The 18,226-nt window shown below is 41.6% G+C and overlaps 1 protein-coding gene across 1 annotated transcript; it reads right to left on the reverse strand.

Moving 5' to 3' along the window:
• Positions 1–3,600: 3,600 nt before the first annotated feature.
• Positions 3,601–14,496, reverse strand: ldlrb (low density lipoprotein receptor b). Its single transcript, XM_058640058.1, has 18 exons — positions 14,243–14,496; positions 10,088–10,213; positions 9,431–9,553; positions 8,617–8,994; positions 8,363–8,485; positions 8,110–8,232; positions 7,804–7,926; positions 7,527–7,655; positions 7,227–7,398; positions 6,880–7,107; positions 6,637–6,755; positions 6,406–6,545; positions 5,893–6,034; positions 5,637–5,789; positions 5,351–5,548; positions 5,046–5,117; positions 4,795–4,955; positions 3,601–4,694 (listed from the first exon to the last, which is right to left on the reverse strand). Exons 1-18 carry the CDS (start codon positions 14,322–14,324, stop codon positions 4,656–4,658), a joined length of 2,631 nt encoding a protein of 876 aa, XP_058496041.1. The 5' UTR covers positions 14,325–14,496; the 3' UTR covers positions 3,601–4,655.
• Between the last annotated feature and the right edge of the window lie 3,730 nt (positions 14,497–18,226).

Raw genomic sequence — 18,226 nt, forward strand, 5'->3', positions numbered from 1 at the left:
CCTTGATTCCATCATGGAGTCATGAGAAAGGCAGCTCTGAACTATGTTTGCCTGTTCATCATGTACTTGATGCTTAAGGCCGTCAAGGCCCTCTATTGTTGAGAGTGAACAGATACTGCCGGGGTCAGATAAGATGAGCTCAGCATGGTGGATCAGAGTGAAAGAGATATTAGTGAGACTTCCTGTAAAACCTGCTTTGATAGCAACTGTGAGTGATAGTTTGACCGTATACCCAACAGAGACGCTCATGACTTTCACCACCGTGTAAACTGAAGCATTGGCCCGTCTCCATTTACAGATTATTAAGATAAACAGCTTTGGGGGGGGGGGGTTCACAGCACATGTATCACTTACATCATCCTGCAGCCAGAGACCTGCAGCTCAGCTTGTTTGGCCCTCAGGTCGTCAGGCAGAGACCAAACAAGCTCTTGCTGTCACCTTGTCATCGGGACATTTCGTGACCTGTTTGTCGTGACAGGGGAATATCTGTCCTCCATCCGTGCAGCTCCTCCCCCCCTCCCCCCGCTGTTGATTTCGAGGACACTCCTCTTTGCTTACGAGTCAGTGGTGTGAGATGCAACTCCACCCTTTTGGTACCAGTTGGCCAATAGAGGACGGCGAATATTGTGTGGTGATGTGCATGACAGAGAGCATAGCTGGGACAGGTGTCCTCTGTCATGTGAGCCTCAGGTGTGTATCTGCCTGTTGCCTCATGGGTAATGCCCATTACCACAAAGTGATACTCCAGCTAATTAGAGCAGAGTGTCAACAGTGATGCTGCGGGTGATGACAACACTGCAGTTTGACCGTAGATGCAGTCAGACTGTAGATCACCTGGTGACTGGTGAAATGAGAGATTTGTCCCTTTTTTTAGATGCAGAAGTGGTGACCATGTTTGTCTTTTGTCAGATGTGACACTGTTGGGTGTGGAGTCCTTCACACTGGAATGTGGGTCCCCAATCCTGACAGACAACATACCACTCCCATTCAAACGGTGGTGCAGTATGTTCCTGATCTGCCCATGTCTCACACACACACACACACACACACGTTCGACGTGTTCTTTTTACACGTCGAACGTGAAGTGCTTCAAAACGAATGTGTGCATTATTAAAGTTGACCTTTTATATTGAAAATAAATAAGTGTTTTCTGTAGACATCACCACTGCTCATCTACATCCAACAAACTTCACCAAACTACCACAGATAGATAGAAGGCACACATATGAGTTCAGACTGTAAAGGTCGGACATGTCAAGTGAAAGACATTGAAGGATTGTAATGCATATGTATTAATCATCAAGCCAAGGCGATGTGTTGCTGGTAAAGCTGAAAAGAAGATGCTTTGTGAAGCTTATCACCTGCACTGCAAAGAAAGATCATGTGTTTGTCTGCGTTTTTCTGTTTGTCTGATTGTGAGACAAGTCAAAAGTTGAGGACAGATTTGAATGGATTACTGCTTGAGTGGCAGAGGTTTGTGCTCTCTGGGTGCTTTCTCTAGCTCTTTGTGATTTTGGGCTGGGTGCTGAAATCCCCATGTACAAAGCAGGGCTATTAGGAAAGCTATTAGAGGCACTTTAAAAAAAGTTTGGTATGAAAATCCAGCTCCTCTGGTATTCTCTGCGTCACTCAAGAGGTGACTCATATATCCACTTACAATTCTGACTTCTGTCCAACCAATGTGACGACAAACCATTTAATGACGACAAGCCATTGTGACCCATTATAAATCACGACACGAGCAACGTTGTGCATCATTAAATGTCTCTGACGGATTTCACTGCCATTTCTGTAACACGTGACATCAGTTGCAAGGGATCTATGCTTTAAAAATGCATCACAACGATTAAAAAACACAAGAACTAGTGAAATAAAAACTGGCACAACCCATCAGTATCCTCTTTCTATGACTTCTGTGACTTCCTGATGCAACACGGCTGCTTTCATGTTGACCGTTCCCCTCTTATCTCTAATGCACTGGAGCAGACAGAGCACTGCTGGTTCATTTACTTTACAGAGAGGAACCAATATTGGACATGAATTATGGACGAGCTTTATTAGATTACTTGGAGGATGTTGGCTGGTTGTTTGATGGATATGTCAGATCGCACAGAAACACTCCCTTTTTAGAAACCATTAAACCCATCATTTAATATTATTTTACATTATAAAATACCTTTCTGGTGAAACTGACATTGTGCAGAGAATAGGAAAAATTAAACAAACTCTTTCAGAGTGAAAAGCCTTGATCTGTAATGAGAGGGAGAGAGAGAGAGGAGATATCCCAAGTACTTTCTTGTGTACTTGTGTAGACAAAACAATAGCATGCACATCATGCACAATGGTGAAAAGCAGAGTGAGCTACATTCACTGTGGGCAATACTTAAGGCTGACATTCTCTGTTAAAACAAAACCCAACAGGTGAAACCGGAAAGTCACTCGAATGACAGGAACAGTGTGCAAAAACATAAAACTCCCCTTCCTGTGATAATACATCTGCTTCTCTAACAAAGGCAGAGGGCAAGGACGAGAGTCTGATGCTGATTAGTTGAAGCGCTCATCTGCTCTTTGTTAGTATCGCGTTGTGTATGCATGGGGGAGTGAAGGCAACCAGGTTTCCAGGCAACAGGAATATAAACAGGTTTCATGAACATTTGTTATGTTATAACGGCTCAGTCGGGGGAGTTTAAAGTTTATGGTCTAATAAACTCAGACAGGAGTATGTGTTATTGTCCATATTTTACAATACAGTATAGTATTTTAAGTTTTATACTAACATGACATAATACCAACTGATCTGATACTGATTATATTGTTTTGTTATAGGTGGGGCTTTGCACATTTGTATATAAGAAGTTATTTGTAACCAGGATGTAAACAGGAAGTGATCATGAGTAATTAAATAGTGGAGAAGGCATAGGAATAAATAAGCTTGGGCTTCTTCCTACACCTTTTTTTTATCTCCTTACTTCACTTCGTTTTTTTGTGTTTGTTTTTTGTAATTTTGTGTGTTTAGTTCACATGTTTCAAATAAATCCTTCCTCCATTCATTATTTTCTGTAAAACAACCTTCTTATTGTGAAACAGGGAAATGCAACACAGATAAATGCATTTTTTTTATACATATGTTTTATTCTTTCATTAGAAAAAAGTCTAACACAAATAAAAAAAAATACACAAAGCAATGTGCAGGATGTTGTGTATAATGTCGTCAAAGTTTGTACAAAGCCGAGTTGTATTGTCCGCCGTGAACTGTATATAATATAAAGCAACTGTACAGGAAGGCAGGAGCAAAATAAATTATGTGGTTTGTCTCTGCAGTGCATCACGGTTACACTACTCTGTAGCAGTGACTCACACAGGATGTCAATACACACAAAACCGAGCTGTGTTTTCAGAGGCGTAAGTTAAATAATGGCTGTACAATGTAAAAGTCAACCTGACACGGATGGAACGAAAACAACTCACCATGGTGGATGCTTATATACACACACACAGACACATACACACACACTATATATATAAAAATATATATATATATATATATATATAAAAATATATATATACATATATACACATATATATATACATATATATATACACACACACACACATATATATATGTAGTATATTTACAACCAAGTAACAACAACCAAAAACCCTTCCCACAAATAAATAGAGGAATCTTATACATATTTACATCTCGATTGAAATTTACAAATGTAGAAGGCAACTCCACCATTAACTCGAGTGCTTTACAACAGTATTTACAAAATAAAATATTTTCAGGTATAGGTCATCATCAATCGTACAATCACTGTTCACGTTCTTCATTTAAAAAAAGAGCATTTTCTTCATTTTGCTTGATTCAGAAAACTTAGCAGCTTTTTTCACTTTACTCTTCATACTCAGATGTCTCATCTGGAGGGGAAAATAACATCGGGTCACTGATTCAAATGTGATTTTCATTTAAGGGACTAAAACGGAGGATAGTAGACAACAAAATGTGCAAAGCTCTATCCAGGAGAGGAGAAGGCCACAATATTTCCCAGTGCAGGTCATCACTGCCTGGGGTTAAAGCACTAAAACACTGACTTACCACAGAAACTGGTTTGGAAGGTAGTGAGGTCAGTGAAGGCATTTAGTGTATCGACATCCAACAAACTTCACCAAACCACCAGAGTGGATAGAAGGCACACGTATGAGTTAAGACAGTAAAGGTCAGACTTTCCAAGTGAAAGACATTGAAGAAAGATTGTAATGCACATGTATTAATCATCAAACCGAGGCGGTGTGTTGACGGTAAGCTGAAATCTCTTCTGCACCTCCTTAGAAAGAAGATGCTTCATGTAGCCTGTGACCAGAGAGATAATCTTGTAAAACTAGGCAGTAGTCCTTCATTTTGAAGCCGCGTTGTGGTCTGAATTACCGGCTTCCTGTAGTTCTGCTCTATTTTGTTGTAAAAAAAAGTTTGAAAGAATCTTTTCCCCTCCCCTCTTTTTTTAAGTTGTTTCTTCAAAATTGGACGGCACAGTGCTGAGGTTAGAAATATCCGCCACAGAATGAGGTACTGGGGGAGGGAGGCAACAGTTGTGCAGAAAAATGTCATGTGATGCTTCAAATCACATCCAATAAAACCCGTCTTCATCTTTCGATTATGCAATATCCATGTCCTCCATGCTCAGCATTTGCCTCTGGGAAGAAAAAAACAGTAACATAAAATAAGCAAAGCTGTAAAAAGTACCACCGTTTCATTTAGTTATAAATGTCAAAATGGCGTCAAAGTGAAACTACCTGAGGATAAACATAGCCATCGGAGCTGTTCCTGCAGATGTGCACCTCGTCCTCGGTGGTTTTCTGGTACACCGGATTGTCAAAGTGGATGGTGTTGGTGTTCTTCAGACGCCAGCGTCTCCTCAGCAACATTGCTCCAACGACCAGCACGGTGATGAGCACTACACAGCAGGAGAAGAGTCAAAGGTCATTTAGACTCAGTGTGTGACAGGCAGACCACGTTTGACAGAGAGCTGAGATGTGGAACTTACTTATAGGCAACACGGCATAGAGAGCAATGGGGTGGGAGGCAGGGGCCTCTTTGGGCATGGATGCTCTGTTACCTGAAAGAATTAAGAATTTGTTTATACATGTTATCCCGACAGGGAGCAAAGTGTTGATTTGTGAGACTTCTTTGGACTGGGTGTTCTCGTTTCTTATACTGCAGTTACTACTATAGCTTGGAATTGATGGCACAGACATGAAATAGACATTGAATAACTGTATTTCTCCAAAATATTGACATATTCCTTTAAAAATTGTGTAAGTGACCAAGTCCAGAGTAGAATTTCTGTACCTTGAGCGTCGGCAGACGACTGCTGTGTTCCCTGCGTGGTCTTAAAGGCTGAGATAGTTGAGAGTTTTTCTGTTGCTCTGATGTCGGTTGTCGTTGTTGTTGTAGTGGGGACAGGCTGTTTGGGTGTCGTGGGCTTGGTGGTGGTTGTAGCTGGGAGCGACGCATCACCTTTGTCTTCGACAGGAGGGACGACTGCGCCTGCACAAGACGACGAATGCAAAGGTTACTGTAGTGATTCTGTTTGGTATTGAGGTGATTTGTGGTCCTGTGCGCCGGCGACATTTACCTGTCACGCACGTCCTCATGTCAGTTCCCAAGGTCATGTGATCGGGACAGGCGCAGGTGTACTTCGGAGAGCGCTGGTTGATCTGGGGAGCGGGGAGGCACAGGAACTCACACCCTCCATTCATTCTGTTACTTCCGCTGCACCAGTTCAGACCTACATGACAGAAAATAGAGCACAATAAACATCAGACAACATTACGACAAAAGAGCTTGCTGTTTGTTTAGGATAACTGTGAGATCGAGCAATGCTTCTGTACCGCTGGGCTGCTTGAGGTTGTGGTAGAGGATGATGTCCTCTGGATGGTTCAGGTTCCCTGCCAGCTCAGTAATATCCTTTCCTGTCAGACGGTTGGCACTAAAAACAGCTTCATTGCTTGTGTCGGTCCAAAACACTTTCTCCTGTGGAAAATGAAAGACATACAGCTTCAGTAATTCTGTAATTACTTTAGTAAAGTTTAGTGAAACACTGAGACTAAATAAAATGCATACACAGAATGGATGAATATTTGAAAAGGTGAAATAAAAAGGCAATGGCATGCAAAGTACTGGCTTTGCAAGTACTATTATTAACTAGCTAGTCTGAAATTTAGCCATAACATTTTACTAAAATTGCATAAAAACAAAGTAGTTGACGATCCTTTGAAGCACACACACACACACACAGGTTCCCATTTTATTTTTCTTTATATTTCATACCATATTCTGCGCACCATTTCTGTAACAAGCAACTACATTTTCAAAACGGTGAATGAATTCCCTTCATCACTCACCTCAAACACAGCGAGGGAAAGAGGATGGGAGAGTCTTTCCAAGTCAAAAATGACAGTGTGTCTTGTGCCGCCGTTCACGTCAATGCTGGAGAGTGTGTGCAACTTGGAGTCCACCCAGTACAGACGCTGGTTGAGCATATCTGTGGAGAGAGAGAGAGCAGAAGTGTTTCAGTGATTACACTTTTATCACAACTGTACAGTTTGAACGGACGTTCTTGTCTTCCTTCTTACCCAGGGTGATGCCATTGGGCCACACGATGTTATTTGTCACCAGAGTAACACGATCCGCTCCATTCAATCCACTCTTCTCTATCTTAGCCTCCTCACCCCAGTCTGTCCAGTACATGAAGCTAAAAAGGACACGGAACAACACAAAACCATTGATAATCAGGAAAAACAAAGCACATTTTCTGATTCCGCAAAGTTGGGACATGTTTTTTGCATCTTTGCAACTTGTCTGAAACTGTCGCTCACTTATTTACTGGGTCCACGGTGATGGCTCTCGGCTTTTCCAGGTTTTCTGTAATGAGGGTCTTCCTCTTGCTGCCGTCTGTTGTTGCTACAGAGATGGTCTTCATAACGCTGTCAGTCCAGTAGATGTTGCCGTGGAGCCAGTCAACTGCAATGCCCTCTGGAGCCTCGATGTCACTCCCAATAACCACAGAGTGATAAGAGGAGTTACTCGCCAAGTCGATGCTGGAGCTGCAGGGAGATCAGAGTTCAGAATCACTTTAGAGAGTGTTGCAGATTCAGGATTCCTGGTAAGATCTTGGATAAAACAAAAGGACGCTATAAAAAGGTTGAAAAAGTGTCTTTCTAACCTGTAGATTTTCTTCAGAGATAAGTCGGACCAGAACATTATCTTGTTTGGCATGTCCATGTCCAGAGCAACTGCATTTTTCAGCTGTGGGATCACATGGACGTACTCCCTGCGGTCCACTGTCATCTTCCTCACCTCATGTCTGTTGGTGAAGTACAGGGTTGGCACAGTGCCTGGAGGACACAAGAGGAGATGAGAGTAGTTTTCAGACAGGGTTATTACTCTAAAGAGCTTATACGGTCTGTTAATTGTCTTTTAGGAGTAGGTATTGAGTGGGGACAAGGTTCCTTTCTAATGTTACCTGATTCAGCCTTGCATGTTTTGGTCGCGGGGTCGATTTCAAAGCCATCCTTGCAGTCGCACTTGTAGCTGCCTGGCAAGTTGATGCAAATCTGACTGCAAATGTCTGGCTGAGCACATTCATCAACGTCTGCGGGTGGAGAAATACAGAGTTCAATAGGACAATCTAGAGTGACTGTAGCATTTGGCTGATTGGAACTCAAATTGTTTTAAGTTTCTGATGTTTGTTAAAGTATAAATCCGTGAACCAAAGATGGCCTCAGGCTCCTTTTGCTCACCTTCACACGTTCTCTTGTCCACCTTCAGACTGAACCCAGAAGGGCACGAGCAGTTGTAGCCGACCTTCAGATCGCTACAAACATGGGAGCAGCCACCGTTTTCTGTCAGACACTCGTTGTTGCCTATGGAGATGAAGATACACAGGGAATTGAAATAATAATAATATTTATGACAAGTAGTTTCCTAATGGTAGCTCTAACTGAAGACAAAACACACCGTCACTCAAACCACAAACTATCTCGGTCGGCTTTTTTTGTGACCATATGTTCCACACTTTGAAATGCGGTGTCACTGATTTCACTTACCACACTCTTTGACAGGTTCATCAGAAGCGTCCGCGCAGTCTCTCCGTTCGTCACACACCTTCTCCGCGCTGATGCACTCCCCACTGCTACATTTGAACTTAGTCGGACCTTCACATGCATTTTCTGTGAGGGAGAACAGGGGAGCGTGAGTTCAAAGGCCTTCTGAGCATTAGCTTCAGTATACAGACAGATGTGGTGTGGGTGAAAATTGGCAGGATGTGTGTGTGTGTGTGTGTGTGTGTGAGAGAGTCACCTATGTTGCAGCCGATCTCATCACTGACGTCCCTGCAGTTGGGCCGTTTGTCACATTGGAGGCTGCCATGGATGCAGGTGCCGTCATTACACTGGAATTCATCCGGACTACAAGTAGCTCGACCTAGAAAAAGACACATGGGTGTTGAAAAAAAGACAATGAGTGAAAACAGAGACTAATGGAAACAATTGGACGACACGGGATAAGAACGTAATTGCAGGTGGCCCAGAATGGACAGAAAAAGATAAACTTACTGCAGTTGCTCTCGTCCGATCGATCCCGGCAGTCCGTGCCTCCGTCACACCTCCAGCTGCCGTGGATACATTCCCCGTTGGCACACTGAAACTCGTGACTCTGGCAGAGCGCTTCCGTTTTCTTCGGCTGCTCTCCCACACAGTTCTCCGGCCACTCGTCTGAGCCGTCCGCGCAGTCCTCGTCGCCATCGCAGCGCCACATACTTGGCATGCACACCGAGTTGTGGCACTGGAAGGATCGCGAGTTGCACGTGGGCTTGAGACATGAGGCCTCGTCCGAGCCGTCCGAGCAGTCGTTCTCACTGTCGCAGACGAAGGATTTGGATATACACTGGCCGTTGGCACAACGGAACTCTTCAGCGCTACACTCTTTGGCCGCTGTGGTGAGTCAGGGGAGAAAGAGGAGAGGAGTCGATGTGATTTATTGCTCTCATAACCTTATGATAGATAGACCATGGTAGGACACACCACTGCTGACAAATGTTTAAAAAGGAGTTTACTGTATGAATGGTTTATAGGTCCAGTGTGTAACATTAAGGAGGGTGTACTGGCTAATACTGAATATACTACCCATAAGTATATTTGTATAAGTGTATAAAGGCCTTAAAATATCTAATTGGGGTTAGAAAGTATTTTGTCTCACCATTAGAGGTCGGGAATTCTTTTACACTGGACTTTTAAATCGTTCTCTTTCTTAGTAACCCTGTCTTTTATGGACCAGGATGTTCACAGCATTTGTGATGTGTAGACAATCATTCCTTTGTTATTAGCACAGTAAATAAGACAATCTTCTTGCGGTGAAAATTTAACGTACTGCAGTTCTTCTCGTCGGCCCCGTTGTCACAGTCGTTTGCTCCATCGCAGTGCCACTTTCCCGAGATACACTGGTTCGTGGGGAGGCCACAGTTGAACTCTGACTCCAGACAGGTTTTGGTCGCTGAGGACAGAAACACATGTTTGACTCAAGTCCTTTCATGGCTTAACGCAGAGATAAGGCAGAATAATCATTTACACCTAGAAACTACAGTTTTATTACTGTAACGTGTTTTTATGATAAACCGTTGTAGCTTCTGCTGATATTATCTTACAAGTGAGTCAGTAGGTCAAAAGAACATTTGATAACAGTTGTTTTTCTTGAATGAATCCTATTTTAGTTCAACATTGACTTGATTATTATGACTCATGTTCTTAGTATAAGAACAGAGAGTTACTTTATGCTATTTTTGCCATTTCAAAATGTGCAGATTGGATCTTTTTTCATATACACTGCTTCAAAATGTAGGACCTACATGATATAAATTAAGTGTTCTCTCAATTTCTTAGTGTATATGAAATGAACACAGATATTTATGAAGAATTTATGATGAAAAAATAAATGTCAGAATAATCAACAGTATAACATAACAATGATTAGCTTCCCTAATACCATATATTGCATCTTTATTTTAAAGAAAAAACAGAAATAACATACCACAGGTCTCAGGCAGTTCATCAGTTCCATCACCACAGTCGTCAGTTCCATCACAGATCCACTTGCGTGTCACACACCTCCCATTTCCACACTTGAGCTGAGTGGAGCTGCACGTGAACGCTGCATCTGTGAGCCATAAAAACAACAAGAGTTCACTCAGTGTGACACACATGGGCAAACTCCCACCATTTACATTTACGCTCGGACTCTATCAGCATTTACTGCCCCATTGACATTTCCCCACTCGTGAGCACCTCGTAATACGCGACTTTGTGTCGGACGCACGTAAACAGATTTCCTTTGAGGGTTAACGTTTAACCGAAAACGGGACAAACTCAGAGACAGTTATTGACGTTCAGATAAGTGACGGTGTGAAATCCACTCCTTTGACTCTTTACTAAACTCAGAGTTAACAACTCAGTGTGGTTCCATGACTTAAACAAGGTATGAAGACAGGACACTTTACTATAAAGGGGTTAGGACAGAGGTGTTCCTTCTTGCATGGTCCTCTGTGTATTTTTGTTTCCTCATTCACACAAACAAAATGTCAGTGACTGGAGATGATCATTATTTAGAACAAATACGTCACTTTAGCTGCATCGTAATGTAACTGGCTCTGTGCAACCACACATAGGCACTTCTGCTTTATTTATTATAGCTTCTCAAATGTGAATATTTTCTGATTACATTGCTTCATTTCAAGGTTTTGGGAAACACCAATCTAGATCGTGTGTCTTCTGTCACTCAAGATATAGTTCTGTGTAGAAACTATCAAAACAAAATAATTGTGTGTCATTTTTTTTTTTTATTATGTCTATGTTTTACTTAGTATTTTACACATTGATCTCCTCTACAGCATAAAAAGAAAGCAAGTTAAACCAAACTTGACACATTAAAGGTACGTAACAGCACGTTCGCACATCCTTCTGTCCCGCAGGTGTGAACAGCCTCACAACTTGGTTCGAGTTTGACGTTGTACAACCTCAAAGTGACCTTGGTTTATTTTGGGCTCTAAGGTCTCTCGGCTGACATAAACACCACAGTGCACCCTATAGTCAAAGCAAACAAGGGCAATGACATTAAGGAGTGTATGAGACTGACACAGGCCTTTAACACTAACACAGCGCTCCTCGTCCTCCATCACCTCTGCTCCACAAGTCCCTCCTGTGACATGGAGGCTGGGCTGGTGACATGTCAGATTATGGCTTTAAGACAATATGACATGGGAGGAGCTGAACAATCACACCACCAGCTACTGATTGGTCCCAGAGTGACATTCCCCGTAACAGCATCACCACAGAGACCCGGGCTAAGTGAGGCGGAGACTCGAAACACAAGGAAGTCTGTCAGCTTCAGTGAGTCAGTGATAACAGAGGGAAAAAAAAAAAGGGACAGGGCGACTGTGACACACTGATGTGTGTGAGGAGATTAAACATGTGAAAAGAAAAAGAGAACTGCGCTCTTCCTGTGCAACCCGCACACCCATCCTTTTAAGGGAAAACTGCTCACACACGGTGGGGATGCCAGGCTTGCAGCCAGCGGGGTTTCCAGGAACGGGCTCTCAAAAGCACCAGTCCAGCTGTTGCTGGAGAGAAGTTTACGGCAACATTGAAAAGTTTCTCAACAGATCTCACTAATCTCTCTTTCTTTTTTACATTTGTGCATGTATTGCACATAAAGGAAGCAAAAGTGGGTCATGAGCTTGCACTTCCTGACCCTCAAACTCACAGCCTCGGTATCTAAGGGTGGAAACTATAAACTGTGCGAGCAAATGTTTTCATTTTCCACTGATTATCTTTCCCTTCTGCTTCCTCACATGGGTCACACAGCTACAGAGAACACTGTTCAGTAAAAAGAGACTAGTTTGACTTTATTTTCCGGGGTTTTTTGTGGAGGAAAGTGAGTTTATTTTAGTTTGGTCGTTGAAGAGGATATCAGTTATTAATTGTTTGCCCTGAATATTTTTGATCTACTTCATTTTCACTGGAAACAGGCATAACCACATAGGTTACCAAGTGCCTGTTAATAAAATTCATTGATTGAATGGTGTCACCTAAGCCACAGCTACTTTATTTTCCAAATCTAAAAACATCCTGGCACAGATGAGAATCTATTTATTGTGAAAAACTATACAATACAGATGCTTTCACTCCACAAACTGCAAGTAAAAATGATCTTTTTCCAGTGTCTCAGGCTAAGAGCGCCTCTGTAAAGAAACCAAATCTTTCAGATGCTATTTATACCGACAGCTGAACCTGACAACCAGAACCCTACTCAGTCATATGAGGCCATTTGAGTACTACCTCAAACACACAAAGCAGCTAAGATTCCGTTCGTCATCACAAAGCAGTATGAAAAACAGTCCTCTATTGTGGCTGCATGTGACTTTGTCCACTAACAATGCAACATGCACACCCTCATAACCCTCGACGGAAAGGTGTGTTTATTGACTCAAACCTAAACACACCAGTTAATAAATAACCAGAATGTACAGTATGCGTCATCAGAACCATCAGTGATCACTTCTGCTGTGGATCTGGGATTATTTTAATGGCTCACACTGACCGAACCAAGTTAATTGTGGACTAAAACTGGAGCATGACTGCTGCACATTTGCCTACAGATCCAACATATGTTGACTAGCAACAGTAAAGACACTAAAACCAGCTGTTTCTAAGTATCTTCATGAGTGACCACAGTCTTTTTCCAGCGGTGCATGGCTCTGCCTCTGTTCAGACGTATGCTAAATATAGACAAAATCAAACAAAGCAGCGCCTGACCTACAGAGAGAGGAAGCACACGTGGATATTTCTCTACAACTGGAATAAAAGGTTTAATCTGAAAATGTTGGGATTATTGGACGATGAGCATAGGGGAGCTGGCAGAATGGGACTGCTGTAGCTGAGTCTATTCTGAGCACATGTGTCTGTGTTTTTTAAGTGACTCATTTTGCATTCAGCCATGGAGGCTAAACACCACAGTTTCATAGGAAAATAGGAACGAAAAGTCTTGGTTCTCAGTCCACTGATGGGTTTGTTGCGAGATAGGGGCGTGTACTGACACTGTGGGGAAACCTTGGTGCAGGTTTGCGTCCTCCTCTGAGAGCTTTTTCTTCAGTTTTTCCCTTGCTTTAGGTTATTTTAATTATTTAGTAAGAAGTGTCCTGTAAATCTGTGTAAGATCTGTGAACCTTTGTCCTTTGATGTGTGATCTAAGCTCCCTTTAAATGCAAAAACATAACATTCTAAATTATTCTTTTATTATTACTAACACTACTACTACTACAACTAATGACAACAATAATAATAATAATAATAATAATAATGATAATAAAACAACAGCTTCTAGATGTGCCAATGGTTGTTCCAAATGAGACAAGAACATAATAATACAATCTATGCAGAATATAATTGTACAAAAGCCCCTGGTAAGAACTGAAATAGTAAATATATGGCACACCTGTACTGATGGAATGAAAACATTAAATAAGTCTAAACAGAACTTTAAAAAATAAACAAAGAAAGAAAGATGGTTTGGCACAGTGTAGTGGATAATTCGTTATACAGAAATGTTGCTGTTTTGTTTTGTTCTTTTCTCATGAACAAGTAAAATAAAATTAAATAAAATAAACAAATATTAGAACATGACTGTCTATTAATGAATGTGTGGCAGCTACTGTTGTCCACACCCGCACACACACACGCGCGTATTGTTAGACGCTCGAGTGAAAAAGTCTTGTGAAAAATGCGGAATTTCCTGCATCACTTCTGACTCCATGGTGCCGCAGGGAGGATGCCAGAAACTCTGACCGCACCCAGCGCACAGACAGCCGCGCGTTTCGTCGATTCCTCTTCCTCTGATGTGAAACCTGACACGGGGCCGGTTACGCGGCCGACGCGATTGGCTACTCGGCTACATTCGCGAGACGAAACGAACCAATCAAAGCGCGGTGCGTAAATTCCATTCATAGACGATGGAACTGTAAAGCACACTTTTGTTGTCATCGATATCGGTCAATAATCGATTTCCCCACTAATAACCCGGTTCTAGTTTTACAGGATAATTCAAAGTCAGGTTTAAAATGAATCCTGAATAACTCATTGAACTCCATTCACGGAAAACATGGAACTCTGAGACACTGGAGCATCTTCTTACCTGATGGAGTCGAAAACTGAATCAGCACCAGGACACACCAGCATGTGGACAGTCCTGCGAGTGTCCTCCACATCCCAAACATTTCCCGTCCTCCCTGTCTGTCCTTAATTACACAGCCAAAGTAAAGACAAATGTCAAACAGTCAGGTCTGAGAGCCCGTGCGTAAAAGGCTCTGGATGTGACAGACACGACAGGAGACAACACACGAGACACGCAGCAAGCGTCTGTGAGACTAAATATTATGGAGCGCGAGTCACAACTGACCATTTTCTACGAGGCCGGCAAGAGGGCGGAGCTACAGCGGTGGTGTGATGTTTGAAATTAGACGAGAGCATCGCTGGGGGAGGAGCCACAGTGATGACAGAGTGGGTGTGCGTGTGTGTGTGTGTGTGGTACTACTTCCGTCACTACTCCAGATTTCTCTTCCTCCCAAACCTGTATGATCGCCTCCCCCCTCCCTCTCTGTCTCTGTCTCTCTCTCAATTTTTAATTCCATTCAATTGAAAAAGGGTCTTTATTGTTATGGGAACATACGTTGACACTGTCAACGCAAGTGTCAAAATAAAAGAGAAATTGTGTTGTGAAATATTATAAAGACATGTAGGGATAAAATGAAAACAAGATAAGGTTCACACTCTCTATTCATTTGTGTGTGAGTGTGCATGTTTGACCACACACTGATTGCCATTCATATGGACATGCCTAACCACAGAGGTGGAAAGAGTACTGAAATATTCCACTCAAGTAAAAGTACCTCTATTTTTAAAAGATTTCCAAGTAAAAGTACTGGTTTTAATATGTACTCAAGTACATTTTGTACTTTTCTCTGTCCTTTAACATTTAACCGTAACCTAATAATCTCTAACTCTCCACAATCTTAACTACATTTTTGACTAATTTGAAGTTGTGTCCTCACAGCCTGATAAAGACACAAAGGACACACATAGGCCTACGTGGTTATTCTTGTTAGGAGACTCCACTTGACGAAGCCGAATCAAAAGATATTCCTTGACCTAACCATGACCAGTTAGTAACCCTAATAATGAGGACTACTGGTGATCCTGACAAGATCAGTGTTTACACTAGAAAACATCCTCCACACACACACACACAGGACAAATTGATGATTTAAACTCATCTTTGTGAGGACATTTTGACCAGTTCTCACAACTTTAAAGGGCTTTATGATGGTCATTTTGGTTTTAGGGTTAGAACTGGATCCAGGTCAGGCTGAGTTGTGATGGTTAAGGTTAGGGTAAGGGGTTATAAGGAAATGAATTGTGTCTACGAGTGCCTTGAACAGCAATCTCACTGAGAATGCTGTGTGTGTGTGTTTGTGTGTGTGTGAGAAAGAAAGAGAGAGAGGAAAGAAGACCAAAGAGACACAAAAAGAAAGACAAAACAAAGACAGATCACATTCACAGTCACTCAAGAAACAAAAGCCACAGTCCCAGCACAGCATAGTGGTGACCGTGATGACATCACACTGGCCGTGTGCATGGGACCACATTAAAACATGTGCCGTCACATGCTCTCTCCTCTGGCTGTGGGTCATAAGAGTGACATACTGTACACTGTAGCTTTGTTTTTCCCTCAGACATTTCCCCAACTGTGGCTAGACTCTCACACACGTGCCACACAAAAAAAAATCTCATATCATTTAATATAGTTCTATCTTGACAGCGGTGTGTTCACATTGACAGTGACCGAGCAGATGACACATGCTTGGGGTTGCTGTAGCCTGATACCTGATCAAACGTAAAACTGAAGGTTATCTGTATCCACAGCCACTGTGTTCTGTTCCTCCTCCAAAGCAAACAGAGCATTTGCAAAGCAAAAATGTATTATTACTGAGTGCAGGTCTGCAGGAAACATGATAACCCTCAAGCAACTGCAAGTGTTCAGAAGCTATTATGAGTTCAATTGGTAGCAGATTTTTAGTCCCGAGATTATTCATAGTTTCCCTTTTAAGCGATGTTCACAGGGGAATTTCTTTTCCTACTCCACTCTTCATTCTGATTTACGTCAGAAAAGTGAGTCAGAACTTTCTGTTTTTAACTCCACGATTTATGATGAAACGTTTCATGTGCGTATGAGTTCAGAGTGGGCAGAGCTTTGGGTTAGAAGAAAGGGCGGAAATATAAACGGGGTGAATGGGAGAAAGAAACTCTACGTGAGTGTGCGTGTGTGTGTGTGTGTGTGTGTGTGTGAGGCAGAGGACCTCAACTGCTCCCAGTCAAGTCAGGGAATGAGCCGTGGGAGGTATTCCTGGAATGTCGAAATAGCTGCTGGATTACATATTCTGCTACACCCTCCGTTAATCCACACACACAGACACATGAGAGCATGTGTGCACACTACATTTCTACCACCACTTGCTACAAGATTTAGTGAAACATCGACTTCAGAGATTTCTGTAGGAGACTGTGTCACGAGAGGGAGGGAGTCATTCATGGGTTTACATGGGTGTGCATAATTAACCAGGCCAGTCAATGAAATGTGAAATAAAATGTGACAATGAGTCTATAGATTCTACCTTTGAATTTCCATATATGACATATACTGTACATTATATATATACACATGAAGTCAAAACATAAATGTCATAATGACACACATGTATGTATATATAAAGTGTATATATATATATATATATAAAGTATATATATAAAGTATATATATATATATATATATATATATGTATATACATACACAGTATATACATATATATATAAAGAGGAACAGTTGCATTAAACTGCTATTAGACAAGTGGTTTTAAGCACAGTATAATATTTATTTATAGTATGTTCACTTTATTAATAATAGTAGCATAATGACTGTTTTACTGTAACAGCAGATCCATGTATTTCCGACTCACTCAAGCTCACTCAGAAACTATTATGGGGAATAACTGAAGTTTTTCATTATTTAGAGTTCAGACTGAATTGTTTCAAAACACAACGCAGCTATTCAGCATGTTGTACAGCCTATCGTGTTTTTTTCTTTCTTAACTGCAGTTTAGATATTTCTTCATATCTGACGCCTCTTATCTCTTTGATGTGGTCCTGATAACTGCCTTTTGTGATTACTCATTATTTACTTTGGTCTGGACGTATTCCAAAGGTTGATTCAGAGATGTAGCTCCAGGCAAAATGCTATTCCTATTATCTTTTATCTTTTTGTTTTTGTTTTGTTTTGAACATTCTGAATGTGACAGTCAGAAGTCACAGGCAGACCAGACTACGTTCAGTGTTAGCACTAATCATAACATTACACCAACAAGACATTCACAGCTTTCACACTGTGTAATAGTTTATCTCACACCAACTGTGTGCAGAGTATGTGTATTCATGTCTTCTGCTCTTGTCAAAGTCATGTCCAGTTCTCAGGGCCGACAGATATGATAAGCCCACACACACACACACAGTTATGCTAGACTCTCATTGACCTCCATTCATTTGGACAACCGTAACCATAACCAGTTAATGTCTGAGCCTGCCAACAATTCAAATCTCAACCCTAAACTTTAACCAGTTCCACAGAAATGAGGTTCTGCCTCTTTAGGACCAGGTTTTTGGTCTTTCTGCTCACTGACTAAAAGAGGTCACAAATACAAGAACACACGTTGTTGCATGGCTCACTTCTTCAGGGGCTTTTTATCTTTAAACTGCTGTTTTTCAGAGTCTTTAGCTCTAGCCTGACTGTTCATCATGGGATTTTTAGTAATTGTCCTCAAGTAAACATGTTTTTGTCTTTCTGTGAGGGGTTTTCTTTTCTCACAACACATAACGTGTGAATGTAACTGCAAAGTTTGTAGATTTGATGAAATACAGGAGCATACGGGCCAGTTAGTGTGTAAATACATCTAACATTTACATTCAATCACAAGAGAAGATCTTTCATCTAAATAACTCAGGCTTAAGAATGATCCAATTGACCCACAGTGACAAACACTGTAAGAATTTGAAGATTTGTCCTTCTTTG

Source organism: Solea solea, chromosome 10 (genome assembly GCF_958295425.1).
Source record: "Solea solea chromosome 10, fSolSol10.1, whole genome shotgun sequence".
Taxonomy (NCBI): domain Eukaryota; kingdom Metazoa; phylum Chordata; class Actinopteri; order Pleuronectiformes; family Soleidae; genus Solea; species Solea solea.

Bases quoted from the DNA above. Each gene is read 5' to 3' on its own strand.
- ldlrb (XM_058640058.1), bottom strand. From the start codon at position 14,324: ATGTTTGGGATGTGGAGGACACTCGCAGGACTGTCCACATGCTGGTGT. The intron at 10,214-14,242 runs GTAAGAAGATGC...TATGGCTCACAG, and splicing joins TCAGTTTTCGACTCCATCAG to ATGCAGCGTTCACGTGCAGC. The intron at 5,549-5,636 runs GTAAATGTCGCC...CGTCTTGTGCAG, and splicing joins CATGAGGACGTGCGTGACAG to GCGCAGTCGTCCCTCCTGTC.